General features: G+C 36.1%; 1 protein-coding gene across 1 annotated transcript in view; it reads right to left on the minus strand.

Annotated features, from left to right (window-relative positions):
* Positions 1 to 4,120: 4,120 nt before the first annotated feature.
* Positions 4,121 to 16,588, minus strand: part of LOC139728036 (O-acyltransferase like protein-like) — a 35,045-nt gene continuing 22,577 nt past the window's right edge. The window contains exons 14-17 of the mRNA XM_071639000.1: positions 14,823 to 14,854; positions 6,864 to 7,034; positions 5,446 to 5,588; positions 4,121 to 4,243 (exon numbers count right to left, since the gene is read on the minus strand). Coding sequence (XP_071495101.1) covers positions 4,121 to 4,243; positions 5,446 to 5,588; positions 6,864 to 7,034; positions 14,823 to 14,854 — 469 coding nt within the window. The remainder of the gene's footprint in view (positions 4,244 to 5,445; positions 5,589 to 6,863; positions 7,035 to 14,822; positions 14,855 to 16,588) is intronic.

A 16,588-nucleotide genomic window follows, 5' to 3' on the forward strand; every position in this document is an offset into this window, starting at 1 on the left:
GGACATTATATGCACGAAAGTGTTGAATGTATCCAGTTGCAGTATCAGGCAAGCACTACCTTGAAATTCTTCTGAATGGAATAAAAAGCTTAATGGAAAGAAATGGATACTTGGATCATGAAAGTTTCCTACATTTTATATTTCATCGTGTACTCACGGTTAAATTGCTACAATTAGGATCTACTGTATAAAATAATATACTTTACAGTTTCAAGGAAACACTACATATAGAGGAAATCAAGTAACCGTATGTCTTTATTAGCGTAATTATTTCACTGTGTCTTCACCAAAGATTAAAATGCCCTTGTCACTTTCCTCATCAAGTAAAGACGGATATACCATTCTTTCTCTTTCTCTCTCTCTCTCTCTGTCTCTCTCCAGAAACAACCCTGCCAGGCTATCCGGTCCGCATCCAGATTACGTATGAAGGATGTCATCAGAACCTGAACTTACATGTGGAATGCATCCATCTAAACTTCTCAAATATAATCACAATGTGCTTTCAGGACTATTATAGAAGTTGAATATATAAAAGACATGTGTATATATTAGAAATTTCTACTAATCCAGATTAAGTGCTTCTTTTCTATTTTTTTCTTTTTTTTTCCCTTAGTGATGAAGTAAAACAAGGCCTGATATCAAAATGTGCACAACACTACTTGGCAAAGAGCATTTACAATATGATTTGATATAGATCTACTTCCAATTTTGATGGCAGCATTAAAGGGATGAGGGATGGTCTACTTTTGGTTGAGATTGGAGCTGAGATGGAGATTTTGTAAAATAATGAGAACCCTGTTATGAAATATTAAAGAGTAAACAATACCAAGAGGAATTCCAAATTTATTTGTTAAAAATTGGTTTTGAAAAGGCGGAGATGTACAAAAACAAAGAGGTCCTAATAAAAGGTGGCACCCAGTTCTAATTACACTGTATTATCATTCTGTGTCACTTTTTAAAAAAAATTATCGGCCGTTTCAAAACCAAGAACTTTAATCAAACAAACTTCAAATTACTCCAAGAATTTGATGCTCTTTCATATTTCATAAGTTGTTTTTATTTGCTTGCAAAAAGTTAAAGTCTTAATCTCCATCTCAACCAAAACTATACAGTTGTACCATGCCTTTGAGAGTCAGAGTTACAAGCCGCATACTAGTAGTTCATGGAAATTGATCCTGTTATTTCCTTTGAAGCCCAAACGCCAACATTTTAATCCTGTCAGATTGGAATGTCTTTTGTTTTTGTTTTTATGGGGGGCCAACAAAAGGGAAGTGAACTTTGCCTTTCTTCATCAGATGGAGGAAAATATGAGACATGTTAGTCAGAAAAAAAAAGAAAACTGCACGTTGAAGTGCTTAAAAAGAGAAAATTTCACAAAGTAACAGTTGGTGAATCTGAAGGGAAATAGCATAGAGCATGTTTATTCTTTTCTAGTTTAAGATATAAAAGAATAGTATGTAGCTTAAAGGAACGAACATAAGTAAAAGGTTTGAATCCAAACGCCAAGTACAAGAAGTAGTGAAAAGAAAATGTACTGGTCAAGATGTATGTTTTGCCAGGTTTCTTTCACATGTGCCATAATTGTCATGATGTTGGTAATACTGTAATATATGTTAGCTATTCAGGGCCCCAGCAATGTATTCTGGTACTTGGAATAAGGGAAAGTATTGGAGGGAAACATTACCCATGCATTTTGGAGAGGTGATTTTTTTTTTCTTCACTGAGAGACGAGTATTCAGTACAGATATCTTATCACACTGGTCTGCAGAACACAAAAATGATATCAGACTAAAAGTAGATTTTTAAAAATCTGGCAGTCACCATTTTAATTTAGTTGTACATTGACGAAAGTTCAATGCAACAGCGTACAGTCATAATTAGCTAGGATATGTAACCACAAATTGTTAAAAAGATAGAGATATTGAAATATTGCTTCAAGAGAAAATTTTGTTTTTCTAACTGGTGTAACGTTTGTGATGCTGGACACATTATAGTATATGTCACATTAAAAAAAAAAAATTGAGGCATCAATGCAGTTAATGTAGTCAGCGCAGTTTGTACTGTTTTTCAAACTCTTTGGATATATGTCACAGAGATTTGTTCATGAAGACATTTCCACCGAGGACTCATTCTTTCCTAATGCTTTTAATCATTTAAGAAGATTGCTTTCAGATGGATTTTTTTGTTTGTTTTTAGATGTCCACAAATGGAGACTGAGGTTCTTTACCTTTCAAAACGAAATACTGTTGATGAGAAATAATTATATATATTTTGCAGGATTCAAGCATGTTCTTACTGTGTATGGTATTCTAATCAGCATTTTGGTAACCATCAACATAGATGTCAAGTGCTGCTATTCTAGTAAATGTACGCTAATGGCAAATAATTGTTTTAAAAAAGAGAAATTGCCTCGTTTACTGTTTACTGTATTTCATTCGTGAACGCTGTTTGAAACGGTGGTTGCGGGCGTGTGCACATTGTGTAGTACGTTTTGTTGGTTGACTGGGAATTTAGAGTGTTGGTGATAACTGAAATGATTTTTTTTTCACAAATTTGTGATATAGAAAAAAAAAATCAAATCGCAAACAAACAAGTTGTTACATGTCTGCTCCAAGGACATAGAACTTGGCCAAGGATTAATATAATCTGCAATATAGACTCGATGATATAACCGACTTAATGATGGGAAGGGGAAATGAGGCTGTTATTGCATTGTACGCATTTCACTTCTACTTCCTTTGTACTTCTTGTTTTCTCTTTTGAGGATGATATTTGCCTTACTTTTTCACACAAATCCGGGATACATAATAAAATTTTTATGTCGCCGACTAAGTGTGCGTTCCAAACAACGTTCATGTAAACAATCAACCATCATAAAAGAAACATTTAGTATACGTCTTCTGCGGGATAATAAATCAAAATAAAATGCGAACACCTCGCCTTAGAACATTACAAAAGTAAAAGTGATTTCGTGCCTATCCCTTGCAGGGCTCCGTTTCAGGGCCTGAGAATGCAAACTATATATAGCATTATGAATTCCAAAGCATTCTCGGGGGGAAGGGGTGAGTATGCAGGATGGGAGATTTGGTATCGTAATTTTTCCCAGTAACACGTGATTTGTTATCACGGTTTCCATGACAACCATTTCCGAACATAGTAAACAATTTATATATAACTCTTAGGTTTCATTGTTAAACATAGATTAGTTAGATTGATACATTTTTCACACACACACAAAATGTTTCAACACTTTCGTACGTTTTACAATCATGAATATTTGAAATTTTCAGGGAGTGACCTAATGATGATCAGTTGCCATGGTAACAACACTACTGATTTTATTTTATTTATTATTATTTTTTTTTTTGGGGGGGGGGGGGAGAAGCACATTTCAGTCATATCAAGGTGCCACAAAGGGTTTTGCAGTCAGCTATCCAACCTGTCCATTGACTTCGCCAATTATGTAAGATAAATACCTACACGCACTATACCATGTACAATATATATGGGCTTACGCTATACATTCGATTTTTCATTCAAAATGCGCGTCCGGTAAACATACATCGTCCCATTTAGGATAACATAAAACGAGTTATCTTTCGCCTTATCTTGTAATTTCTTTGCTGCATAAGATATCAGAACATACATTATATTTAGGAAAAATAAAAACTTTTGAATAGATTGATTTAGGTAGTTTAAAAAAACTTTGAAATATTGGTAGATTTTACAAAGTACAATTTTGAGTAAATCAAGTTTTTATGTTTCATTGCGCCATATATGTGCGTGTAAAAATTCTACATTCAAATGCATATTAGTCAGGTTCTAAACTTGAAATGGAAGATAACACATTTCTAGTTTGAAAGGTACTCATCAACCATTACTTATTTCGGTAAAAAATTAAAAAATCGTGATTTTTGACATTCTTTCAAATTTTGTGCTAAAAAAGGCATTTTTCGGCAAAAACGCGCTTGACATCCGGCCGTACTCTAAACTTGAGTATTTTTGCAAGACTTTCAGCTGGAAAACTTAGCATTAACAAATTTTGCCGTCCAAAGTAAAAAAAATCGTCTTGGCTGGCCTACTATTAAGTACAAAAAAAGAAAGAAAAAGGTCGAGTTGATTAGGAAGTCTTGAATTTTCCAAACATGACCTTCTCAAGACACATTGTAGGGGCTTCGACCACCAGAGAAAGTATGGCTGCTGAGACGTAAGAGAAGACGATGTTGCCAACGTATGTGTAGCTCTGGAGGGGAACAAATATGTCGAGCGAATGTTGGTGATACAGAGTTATGACTTCATTTTGCAATACAGAGGAGCTTGAGGCAGGATGGTGGGAAAATTTGAAAGGAAATCGACTTATGAAGAATTTGGTATATTCTGCGGTCATTATGTACTCACAATCAATCTTCTTATATTATTGTCTGCTTAAAACATTAGGGAACCGAATTATGCATATAGTTTATATATGATTATGTGTGTGTAAATTAAACACATTTGTTTCATTTTACTTCTTGACTGGCAGTGAATTGGACTGAAATTGCAAATACGTTTTCATTATAGTAAATATCCACCTAAATCCAATGACAGAGGGCATACACAACCCTAAACTGTTGGGAGAAATATTTAGATTTGCACGACGAGCAGAATATCAAAAGACAGAAAAAGTCAGATTATCAGTTAACATAATGGCTTGGGGAAATCTTGCTAAAACACAAATATAATGGCCTTGTGATTACTGAGACTATCGCGGAGAACTTCAAACGTAAAATCGATATTCGAAATTACTTACTTTGCAATTTGGCATTTTGTTCCATTATAGTAATGCGCTGCATTAATAACTCATGGGTTGTATGACTCATGGGTTGTATGACTCATGGGTATCGAGCTCGTGACGAACACCCAAGAAAACAACCAAATGCTGAATGCATCATTTTGAAAAGTGGGCGCTCTCTATCTCATGGCTTGTGAATGTACATTCCCATAATCGGTCGTAAAAATGTATAATCCCTATACAGTGCACTTTTGTTAAAACGAACGCGGTTATAACGAAATTCCGGTTACAATAAAGTAAAATTTCTCGCCGCAACGTTATTCGCTCTAAGTATTTTTAGTGTTTATTTGTTCAGTCATAATGGCATTTTGCTATAACGAAAGAAAACTACCAGCATTTCTGTAATCGGTGGTAGAAATCTTTAATCCCTATTCAGTGCACTCCCGTAAAAACGAACACGGTTATAACGAAATTCCGGTTAATATGGAGTAAAAATTCTGGCCGCAACGTTATTCACTCCATGTATTTTTAGTGTGTATTTGTTCAGTCATAATGACATTTTGCTATAAAGAAAAACAAAACTGCCGGTCCTGAGAACTTCGTTATAAGGGGAGGCCACTGTATTCCACCCGTCCGGTAAGAAACATGAAATTTGAGGCGTCGGGGGAACTCACCAGTGACATGTAGTTGAAGTGGTAGAGGGTCTTATCAAAGACGACACCGCTGAAAATGATGACGGAATGGATCAGATAAGCGCAGTATGACATTTTTGCCAGGGGCACCCAGAATCCCCACTCTAAGAACACACCAATGAAACCTGGAAAGGCAAAAATAGTCACGAATCAGTTGGACTTCTCAGAGTAGGCCTTATGGCGTGATACAGCCAAATGAATAGTCATTAAATTTATTTGAATTTGACTCAATTGATTTTTTTTCTACCAGGCCAAATATGATACATTTCACTGAAATACTATGTCATATATATGTGCATAATATGCATACACATATAGATATAAGCATAGTAAATTAAATAAACAAATATAATAATACAATTTAGAACAATTGAAACGTACGGCTACAAAATTAAGTACAATAGTTCGAGAAAAAATAGGTATGATGAATATACTTCTAAATGATGGAATTAGGGCGTCGGCCCCTTTGCCCATTTTCTATACGATCTAAGGGTCTAATAGTATGAAAAATGACGGAACCAACTATAAAAGCAATGCTTGTAAGTAGTAGTTGGTTCCTTCAGTTGAATGCATATGATATAGAAATGATAAAAACAAAATTATCAATTAGAATAAATTCTCCATACACTGCATGGTGTGAGCTACATAATTCCCAAATCAAAGAAAGAATAGCAATCATGCATTGGAGTAGCAAGGATTTTACAAATCCTGTGTAGAGGTTGTTTGCGTAAAGAGAGACATAAAATTGATTTAGGGTAGCATGATTCTTTATTTTTTTTCCTATACGATGTTAACTCTTCATGTTATCAACCTTTCCATTATTACAGTAATAATGGAAAGGTTGATAACATGAAGAGTTCTCGTACTGTAGATAATGCCTTTTCATAACTCTTGCTGTTGCATCATTATCATTATTATTTGACACAGGAATAGACAATACAGTACAATTTATTGAAAGTACGATACAAATACTTTTACACATGAAAATGATATAAGCTGAACTGGGCTGCTAAAAACAGCAGCAGCAGGAACAACAACATCAGTACGGAATTCTGTTGCTTTGATTTGAAAGTATATCTGCCAAAGAACTAAGGCTTTACCTTCAAAGTACAAAAATCTGCCTTCTTCTTTTATAAAGCATATTGGATAAAATTTTGAAAATCGATATATTCAAATTTATTCCATCATATAAATAGGGCAAAATATATTTTTTGCAGTGATACCGCATTTGCTATATTATGACAAGGAATATTCTTAAAGTAATGGTCGAAAGTATCCAAGTTTTTAATCAGTTTCTTTGGTTTTTAAGCAGTTTTAATCACAAATGAATCAAAATAATACGCAAGACTGGAGTAAAATCATTTTATCATTAAACTCTTTCATACTGTCAAGGAACTCACCTCCATATCCAGTCAGACAAGCAAAGATCATCCAGGCCACGCCAACACCCCACGAAACTCGACTGAGAGTGAGGTAAAGAACCGACTCCCACTGCTCGATGTAACGGCTGGTACCACCCCAAACGCCGTAGATTACTCCGAACAGTGTCCCCAGTGCACAGAACCAGCCTAGAATGGCAACTGGCTGTCGAAACAGATAACAGTATTAGCCATGTTCATGTACTTACTACAACTGTATAATCAGTCATATAAGGAAGCGAACAAAAAAAGAAGAAGAGAGAAATGGAGGTCAAATCAGGCCTTTATGTGCATGCATTTCATCCACGTGGAAAGAATGGTTGTAATGATCTGATCGGCAGTGGGAACGCACCATTATGGTGCGTTCCCACTGCCCATCATCAGATCAACTCGATCAATCCCGATCAAGCTTTTTTAGCCTGGTCGGGCTCGCTCGGCATTCCGGTATTCGGGGTCGATCTACCTTGATCGGCATCGCTCCTGCTCCCTTCACGATAATTTTGGATATGTCCAAAATATTCGAGTAGGAAGCCCGAACACCAACAGCTCGGGTAGGGATAGAGAAGAGATCGAGCTGATCGGGAATCGGTCGTGTAGAAATCTAGTGTGGTCGGGACGGATTTTTCCCCGAGCTCAGTTCCCGATCATCTCGAGTCATACTCGAATGCTACACGATTGATTTCAAATCATCTCGATCCAGGATTCATCAGTTTCATGAATAACTCGACCGCTACACGACCGATATAGGACTGCTATCGATTGATACTCGACTAAACTCGATCATGCTTCGACCGGCACTCGATCAAATACCGAGCACTTTTTGACAGTGGTTGCAGCAGGTGCAGACGTACTTTCTTAGCACTCATTTGTTCAGGTATTAAGAAAAAAATATATGCAGTCCTTGATCACGTTAAAAAGTTAAATGTCGTCAGTATCTTCAGCCACTCCTGGCCCACTGAAGAAAAGAAAAGGGCCACTAAGAGAGAAAAGACAACAAACCCTAAACAGCAGACATGGCAGAATTAGACTCTATAGACAAAAATACCAAAAGAAAGAAAGGAAACACAACTGAAACTGAGAAAAATTCGGTATTCTGGCAATATAAGTGTAACGTGAAAGGACATTTTCTAGATTATTTACTTTACTTATAAACTGAGAAATGTTTCTTGAATTCTTTTGCTAGCTTGTCTGTTTCAAAGTTGAAGTTGGTTACGTTGATATAAAATCGATTTCCTACGCTGACGTGTTAAAACAGTAGTTGTAACGTAGATTCAACGCTCAGTGATTTACTTAACTTTTATTTACGTAGATGTTTCACTTTTGCTTCGCTTAATAAGGTTTTCTTTTTTTTTATTGAGAGTTGTATGTACATTGCTTGAAGTCCACCTTGATATCGATTGGCTAGGATGAGTTGACAAAAAATAAACAACCAAGATTTTCATCATTTTTTGCTAGTGTAAAATGTTATATTGTTTTATTTTCATAATAATGTACTCTGTTCCACATATCAGCACACTTCATGAATTTAGAATTTAATGTATTTTCTTGTATACACTCTTGGGCCTATACTTTATCAATGAATACATACATGTTTTTAATCCACTTTTTCATTCTTTGATAATATGAGAACAATAATATTAAGATGACAAAGATAACACGACTCATTAGGGGTGTAGAACAGTCAATTTTTTTTTCAACTCTGTGTAATGGTGCATTTATGGGCATATAGGCCTATGTTTCATTATAGACCAAATTATACTTTCAGCCCACCTATATGTAATGCACTTATGAAGCGTGGCGGTGTAACATTTTTTTTTTTTTAATGAGACATCAAACTTAGATTTACTTTTCTTCACATCCACTGCAAATATCGAATGCATATGAACGAAGCTATTATATTATACATGGTGTCCCGGCAGACAGAGTGCTACAAAACTGTCTCTTATTTAAAAAAGATATGAGCGGCTGAATGAAATCGTACATTAACCAATAGAAAGAACACCTCAAATTTCATTTGACACAATGATAATCAATCTTCGTGCAGGCGCTTTGATCTTCATGAAAATTTGTGATTTACAAAATCTGTAACTTTGGGCACTGATATCGCAGTTGACTGAGCGATAGTGAAGCCGTAAAAACTGATAACGAATGCGTCAAGAATACATTGTAAAAAATGCGACATGCGACATGTTTATGAACTAAACACAGTCTTAAAAATCTAAACACTTTGTTTAACATCTAAACACCCGGTGTGTATAGCACGTGTAAAGTATTGAGAGTTAAAGTGTTTAGCTTGGAGTGTTTAGTTGGAGTGTTTATTCTGGTCACGCTATGTTAATCTCAATATGTCCATATATATATGGAGAAGTGTTGGAAATGGTGTGTAAGATGCAATTTCTAATTTCCTTTTATCACGAGAAAGTGGAAACTGTTACGACATCAAGATGCACTATGAAATAATTCATGTTTTAGGCCTTTCATGGAAATGCATAATCAATAGGGAAAAAGGATAACCTAAAAATATGTAATACAACTGTAATAAATGTATATTTTGGTTTCGCATGTACAGTCCTATATTTTAACTGGTAGAAAAAAAATGGGAGTTGCCTTTGTTAATGATTTCGTTCATGGTTTAGGGCATTACCCAAATGTTTGTTGGTTAGGCCTAAACACTTCTACTGTCAGGGTAAACAGACGCGTTTACATTTAGAACGCCTCGTAAAAACGTTCTAAACACCGCACATGTTTAACATAAACACTGTGATACTCGTACTCTACAAGTCAGCAGCGCATGTGACATGACGGCCGCGGCCACAACGCACGCAGTGGTGCCCTGTGCGTGCGCTTCTAGCGCACACTCGGGCTATGCATATTAATTATGACCATAATCAATGCACAATTGGCGGGAAAGGAGATGTGCGCGCACGTACCTGTACGGATGGATCTGTCTGATTGGCTGGCTGGTGCTGCCCTAGCAGCGTGATGTGCGTAGGCCTACAGTACGTGCGCATTCGTTCCAGGCTTGGTACACTACACTGTACTTACGACTCGATCGACTGCACTGACTGTACATGTTATGCGCTGCATAAAGCTAAAGGAGCGGATCTAGCTAAGATGGCGTCGAAGCGATTACTTCTAGCCTGGCCGGCCTGCATGAAAGCGGGAAGTCTGCTAAGTCTGCTAAGTCGGTGAATAACAAGATTTATTGCAAAATTGCCCTCGTTTAATGTAAAACTGTAATAGGCGTAGAAATAGGCTACGCCCTTAAAGATTTTGCTCGTTTGTTTTAGTTTTCTATTTCTAAATCTAACGTTAGAACGGAGAACGCTCTAGAATTCTAACTGTAACGTGTTAGTGTTGTTAACGTTACAATAGGCCTACACTCTACAGATTACCGGTACCGGTACCGTAGTTATGGGTAAACTCGGCCTAGCGGGTAAACTCACTGTATCTTTACTTTTACGAAGTTATGAAGTATCTTTCATGTGAATGACGATGGGTTAGTGACTGTATTTTGAGTGAAATTCAGTTTTATTCCCTGTAAATTCTTCATAACTCAACAGGTGGTGAAAACTGAATGTAAAGCCCGTGAGGATGTCTTGGAGAGGGATGCCGATGGCACCAAAGTGGGTGACGATGATGTCCTGACGACTGTATAAATTCTGCAAGACATTACCTCTGCTGGCAGAGAACGAGGCATGGTGCAGTCAGTGCTGGGTAAATCAACTGGGGATAGTACATCACTGTATACTTCCCATGTGGAAAGTGGAAATCAAGTAAGTACTCATAATTGCAGAGCCAAATCAATAAATATTATATACTTAAAGGGCATGTAAATGATTTTCTATAAAATGCAGATTTTAGATGCTTTAAGTTCTTCTGTTTGTTTGTTTGTTTGTTTGTTTGTTTGTTTGTTTTGGGGGGAGGACCTACTCCCGACTCCCGAATCCAATCCATTACCTAAAATAAATATGGAAAATTGATTTATTGCAAATATTGTTGAAAGTGTAAATTACAGATGTGAAAATCTTCACCCAAGAGACGAAGGATACAGTAATGGTCGTAACTCTGCTTGATAATGATGATGAATAAGAAAGAAGCAACAACAACAACAAAAAAGACTTGAATTATTTCCAGAAAATTCAGCAAAGTAAGTAAAAACTGACGCAAGACACTAAGTGCTAATGTGATGAAGGGATTCTGTTATTCCTTTTAATTTGAACTTGCTTATGGATTCAGTCAACTTCTTTGCTATCCATTCATTTTCAGAATCTATGGGAGCAGTTAAGTCCATTGTATTGCAAAGCCAGCTGATTTGTTTTCCTTGCGTAATCGTTTCTTTTTACCAGCACCAGTACGTCATGGAAGAATTGGTCAGGGATCACGCCAAACCTGTCTGGATTAGAATGAAAGATGCATGCGCTTACTTCTATAGCAACCCGTCTAAAAGTGCAAACATCTGAGGATTACAAGGACATCGCAAGATATACTGATATACAGTATATCTATACGCCTACATGCCATATGAAGGAAATGAACCATGGATAATAATTTTGAATGTCAATAATCTTTTTCCCGCTAGCTATGTGATGTCTCACATCGTCATGATGCACTACAGACCTATTAGGAGGCATCCCACCTCCTAGAGCAACCTTTCTATTGTTTTTTTTTTCTTCACTGACAGTGTGCATCTAAACCTGTATACTAGAATAAAGTAAATCATATGGGGGATGATAGGGTTTTGTATGCGATGGGGCTTCAGTTCTCCGTGTGTGTGTATGCGTGTGTGTATTACATAATGACGAACCTCTAAAGAAATATGAAGGTAGGGGGCCTATATAATTCGAAGAGGAATTCAATGCTTATTTGATGAAAATTGGTTTTGAAATGGCAGGGATATCCAAAACAACGCGATTCTATTGTCCTCTGTGCTTACGATAATGGTCACCTGCATTCTTATTGCTCATAGATATGTGCAATTGTCTTTTTTTAACAGCTGGTACGTAAAATTGTAATTTTATCTATTACGTTATATGTAAAGACACTTACTCGAAATCGTTTTGCACAATTAAGAAAAACAGTTTTATTCACTTCATTTTATTCATCAACCAATGTCCTTGTAATTCACTGTTAAGATATTACTCAAGAACTTTGTTCGATTGGCTTTCTGTTATATTCTTGTGCAAAAAGGAATATAGAAATCAAAACAAATCAAATCAAAATATCAGCCATTTCATTTTTCCCCTCAGGTGCTTCCTATACAGTCAGCAGATATTGGACGCAAATAAGAGGCCAGTAGTTGTAATTGTTTGGAATTCTTTGCATTTTTCTTGTAGACCTGATAGGAAATGCAGTATTCGGTAGTTAATATTTTCTTTCTGAGATATTCTTGAAATCGGTCACAGGGAGAGAGGTATTAGAAATGTAGTACAACATGTATGGAGAATAGGGAGGAGTCTTGAAACTGACTGACAAATTGACAAGGGAGGAGTCTTGCTGATCACATCACGTGTTCATGACAGCCTTGCATACCCTCCCGCCTCCAGTTGCAATGCATTATTTTTTCTTTGTTCATATCCTCTTGTCTTTACCAAAAATTCTGCTGTGTCGAGATTGAAAGTAGCCCTCCATACCATGATTATGTGGAGTATGATGAGACTGATTAGACTCTAATAGACTATTCATGTATACCCATTGATCGAGTTTGACTTCTTTCTCCATGGTTCTAGCAAGGTAGAAGTTTTTTCTCACTCACCCCTTGAAATCCACTAACATTCTAATATTTCTCTCAAAATAGCAAAAGTGAAAAATCCATACAGTACTTTCAGTGATCGTCGCAGTGAAAAGAACAATATCATGTATGTATTTAAGTTCCATTATTGGTACTGATCAGGGAGTGCAGATGTTCACCACAGGGTAAATACAGTGAAAACATTTTTTTTTTTTTTTTTTTTTTTTTTTTTGGGGGGGGGGGGGGGGGGTCTCTTTATGATGGAGTGCATCATCTACACTCCCTGATCAGTACCAATACGACCATAGTGTTGTTCATGGTATAATTTGCCGTGAGCCTAATCTGGTTCGGGTACATGTATCCAAAAGCACTTAGCCAATAATTATCTTAAAGGTCGGCATGGATTTTTTGTTCACAGACTGCAGTTATGTTCCTGGAGGTGTTACATACATGTCAAGCTTCCGAAGCGTTGAGTTGCAATTCATAAGCAGCAAGTTTATTAGTTTGTTTTACAATACTAAGAATTAGTTCTGAATACAGTAGAAAGACGGCAATTCTTGAAAGTAGGCCAAGAATTACATTGACTGAAAAGTAATTGTTAAATGCAATATTTTTTTTTTTCCAAAATGAGTTGTGTGCCATTTCCTGCATATACAAACTTTACTGTGTGTATAGGAGAGAATTTCATTTACGTCTTCGTGTACAGGCCAGTGACTCCCAGGTATCTTGCATTTAACTCAGTATGGTGTCGTATAGCAAAACATGGCAATATTTAAAGGGGAAATCCAGTCCAAATACAAGTTAGTCTGATAAGAAAGAGTAAATTATTAAGAGTTCATTGGTAAAATTTTGATCGAAATCGGATGTAAAATAAGGAAGTTATGACATTTTGAAGTTTCGCTAATTTTTGAGGAAACAGTTCTTGAATGGTTGATATGAATATGCAAATGGCAACGTGGGCATGTCATTCCCTCACAACTTACTTAATTTCAAGTTTTTCATTCAAACGCAATTATTCCCGAGGCTCAAGTCCTGATATATCTAACAGATCAGTTTTCTGAAGTTATTCCACCAGCAATACCATAATGTTTCACATTTCATTAACATAAACATTGAATTTCATCATTTTTTTTTTGTACACGATCAATGGAAAATTGTGAGGTTATGACATGGTCAACTCACTCATTTGCATATTCATATCCACTTTTAACTGCTTTGCAGAAATTCAAAATTTTATAACTTCCTTATTTTTCATCCGATTTCATTCAAATTTTTACTGTTAAACTTGTAAGATTTTACTCTTTTTTATCAGACTATCTTATTGATTGGACTCGATTTCCCCTCTTAAGGATTTTAACTTCATCATTCATCAGATATTGTCCAAGCTTTGACTGATGTTTTGATAACTTGCATTCAGAAAATTGCCTTTGACTCTTGTAGCCAAAATGTTTGTGAAAGCTAACCCAGGTCTTCCCTGGTACTATGCGATGTAAGTGTGCTGATGATTTGGTACATACAGAGTAAATTCTATATAATGTTATGCGTTTATCTCATTCCATGCAAAAGTGGAAAAAATCCACTTTACATTAATAAATACATGGGAATTAACATGCATGATGAGTAACATGTCTCATTTAAACACGTAGACATTAGCATGTATGAATGTATGATGTGTAAACATGTCTCATATAAACACGTGGAAATTACCATGTATGATGTGTAAACATGTCTCATATAAACACTCAGCATGTATAAGGTGTAAACATGTCTCATATAAACACTGAGAAATTGCGATGTTTAATATGTAAACATGTCACATGTTTAGTGTATGCAATTTTGTGATCGATCTAAAAATCAGACATGTGTTCTGAGAATAAACACTAAAATGGCAAATAAACATGTCGCAGTGTTTTTAATCTGTCACAGCGAATAAACATGTCACAGTGTTTACATCGTAAACAGTGCGTCATGTTTATTTGTTGGTTCAGTGTTTAGATCTTAAACATTGTGGGTGATTATGTGACTGTGCGGTGTTTAGTATTTAAACACTGTGAGTGATTATGGTGTAAACGTTTGGTGTTTAGGCTATAAACAGAGCAGGTGTTTAGTTTTTAAACATCAGAACCGTTTAAAACATAAACATGTGTGTGTGATAAACACTTAGGGTGTGCTGAAAATAAACACAGCATGTGTTTAGTTCCTAAACATGTTTAATATATAAACGCGTCGCAGTGTTTTTAAACTGTCACAGAAAAGTGTTTAGTTAGGTGTTTAGAAACTAAACAAATTTTTTACAGTGTAGCTACTGAAAACGGATAAAATGAATGAATACAACTGAATGCATGTTTTTGTACCTTTTTGAGTGGCTCACAAACAGCAGTGATCAGCCTTTTTCATCTTTTTTTTTTTCAGGAAAAATTACTATAGAATCGAAACGCCTACACGAGAATTGATGATTGTTGTTTCAAAATAGGAAATGTTCTTCTATCAACTAGGCCTATAGGTTTTCCCGGCCAATTTCGCACTTTTGTCTGTCCAATTCCTAATTGCTGCATTCAATTTAGCAAAATATACCTTAGATGACATGTTCGGTAGTTCAATTTTATGATCTCTTTATTCAAATTCATTTTGGAGCATTCAAATTACCTTTAGCCTCGTTCTAATTAACACTTTCTCAATAATATTGAAATTCGTAAAATAAGCACCATTTGGTAGTTCGTTCATTCAGTTTAGAATGATATAGTCACGTGATCACGGACATGCTGGTCTCGTTCATTCCAATTCACTTTTTGGCAATCAATCATCTTTTGCAGTCAATAGCACGAATATTTATGGTTTGCTTCTTTCTTTATTTTCTTGACATAGTTATTGTTTTCCAAGCGTCATTGCATTTTATATTTTCGTACTAATTTCAGAGATTTTAGCAACATTTTTTTCTTTCTTTAATGTGCTTAGTTACTCTTCAAGTCCGAAGATAGTGCAACATGTGAACAATGGTGAATGGCCACAACTTATCTCGTCGTTGAGCGCTTTATTCCGTGTGTCGGCCAGTTGTAGGAAGTCAAGGTTATGATCATCAAATATTCTTATAATTAATTTTCTGTCCCCTTGAGAAATACGCCTGTATCTAACTTGTACCGTCATGACGGTAGGAAGATGAAGTTAAACTAGAGTATTGGTACATGTAGGCCTAAAATGTCATGTATGAAAGAAAAGGGGCGTTACAGAACAGCAAACTCGAGTTATATGATATGGTCAAAAATACGATACTTTTACTGCTTAACAGTGCGTGGATGAAACAATAAGTCACATAGAAATACGCGTTTAAATGTTATCACCTTTTCAAAAAAGAAATAACATGACGTTAATTTCAATGAACATGTTAGGAATTTGACTGCCATACGCGAAATTGAATGACTGAAGTACCCCTTTCGCCAGTGCTGGCGAATTTGAATGACTGACGAGCGCGTGCCAAGTGCCAATTTGAATGCCCGTTTTACGAATTCGGAAGGCACATGTGCAAATTTCATTGATCGAAATGCTAAATTGAGCGAACAACTTGCAATTTTGAAAGACAGAATGTGCAGTGATGAGGATTTTCGCTAAATTGAATGAACCTTTTATCAAATGGACTGACAAAAGTGCGAAATTGGCCGGTAAAACCTATACTAAAGATAATCAGTTCTGTTGTTCATTCATGCTTTGGCAATTAATAGTCAGTTTTATAGCACTCTTTTGGGCCACGCTGTATTCAAGCATAAATACTGAGTTGTCTCATGTAACAAAACAAATACTGTAACCAATTCTTCTTTCACTCGATCACTGTACGAACCTGCCGACTCGTTCGATGTCGAGCTGCTGGTCTAAGAAGTCTAGTAGAAATCGAGTATTGACCGTGTAGCGATCGTGTATTGATTGTGTGTAGATTGGGATATTCGAGTAGAGATCTGTGTTGTTGTCGAGGAGAGATTCTGGA

The sequence above is a fragment of the Diadema antillarum genome, unplaced genomic scaffold (genome assembly GCF_040938485.1).
Source record: "Diadema antillarum isolate AM-2024a unplaced genomic scaffold, OU_Dant_1.0 seq00000162_RagTag, whole genome shotgun sequence".
Taxonomy (NCBI): domain Eukaryota; kingdom Metazoa; phylum Echinodermata; class Echinoidea; order Diadematoida; family Diadematidae; genus Diadema; species Diadema antillarum.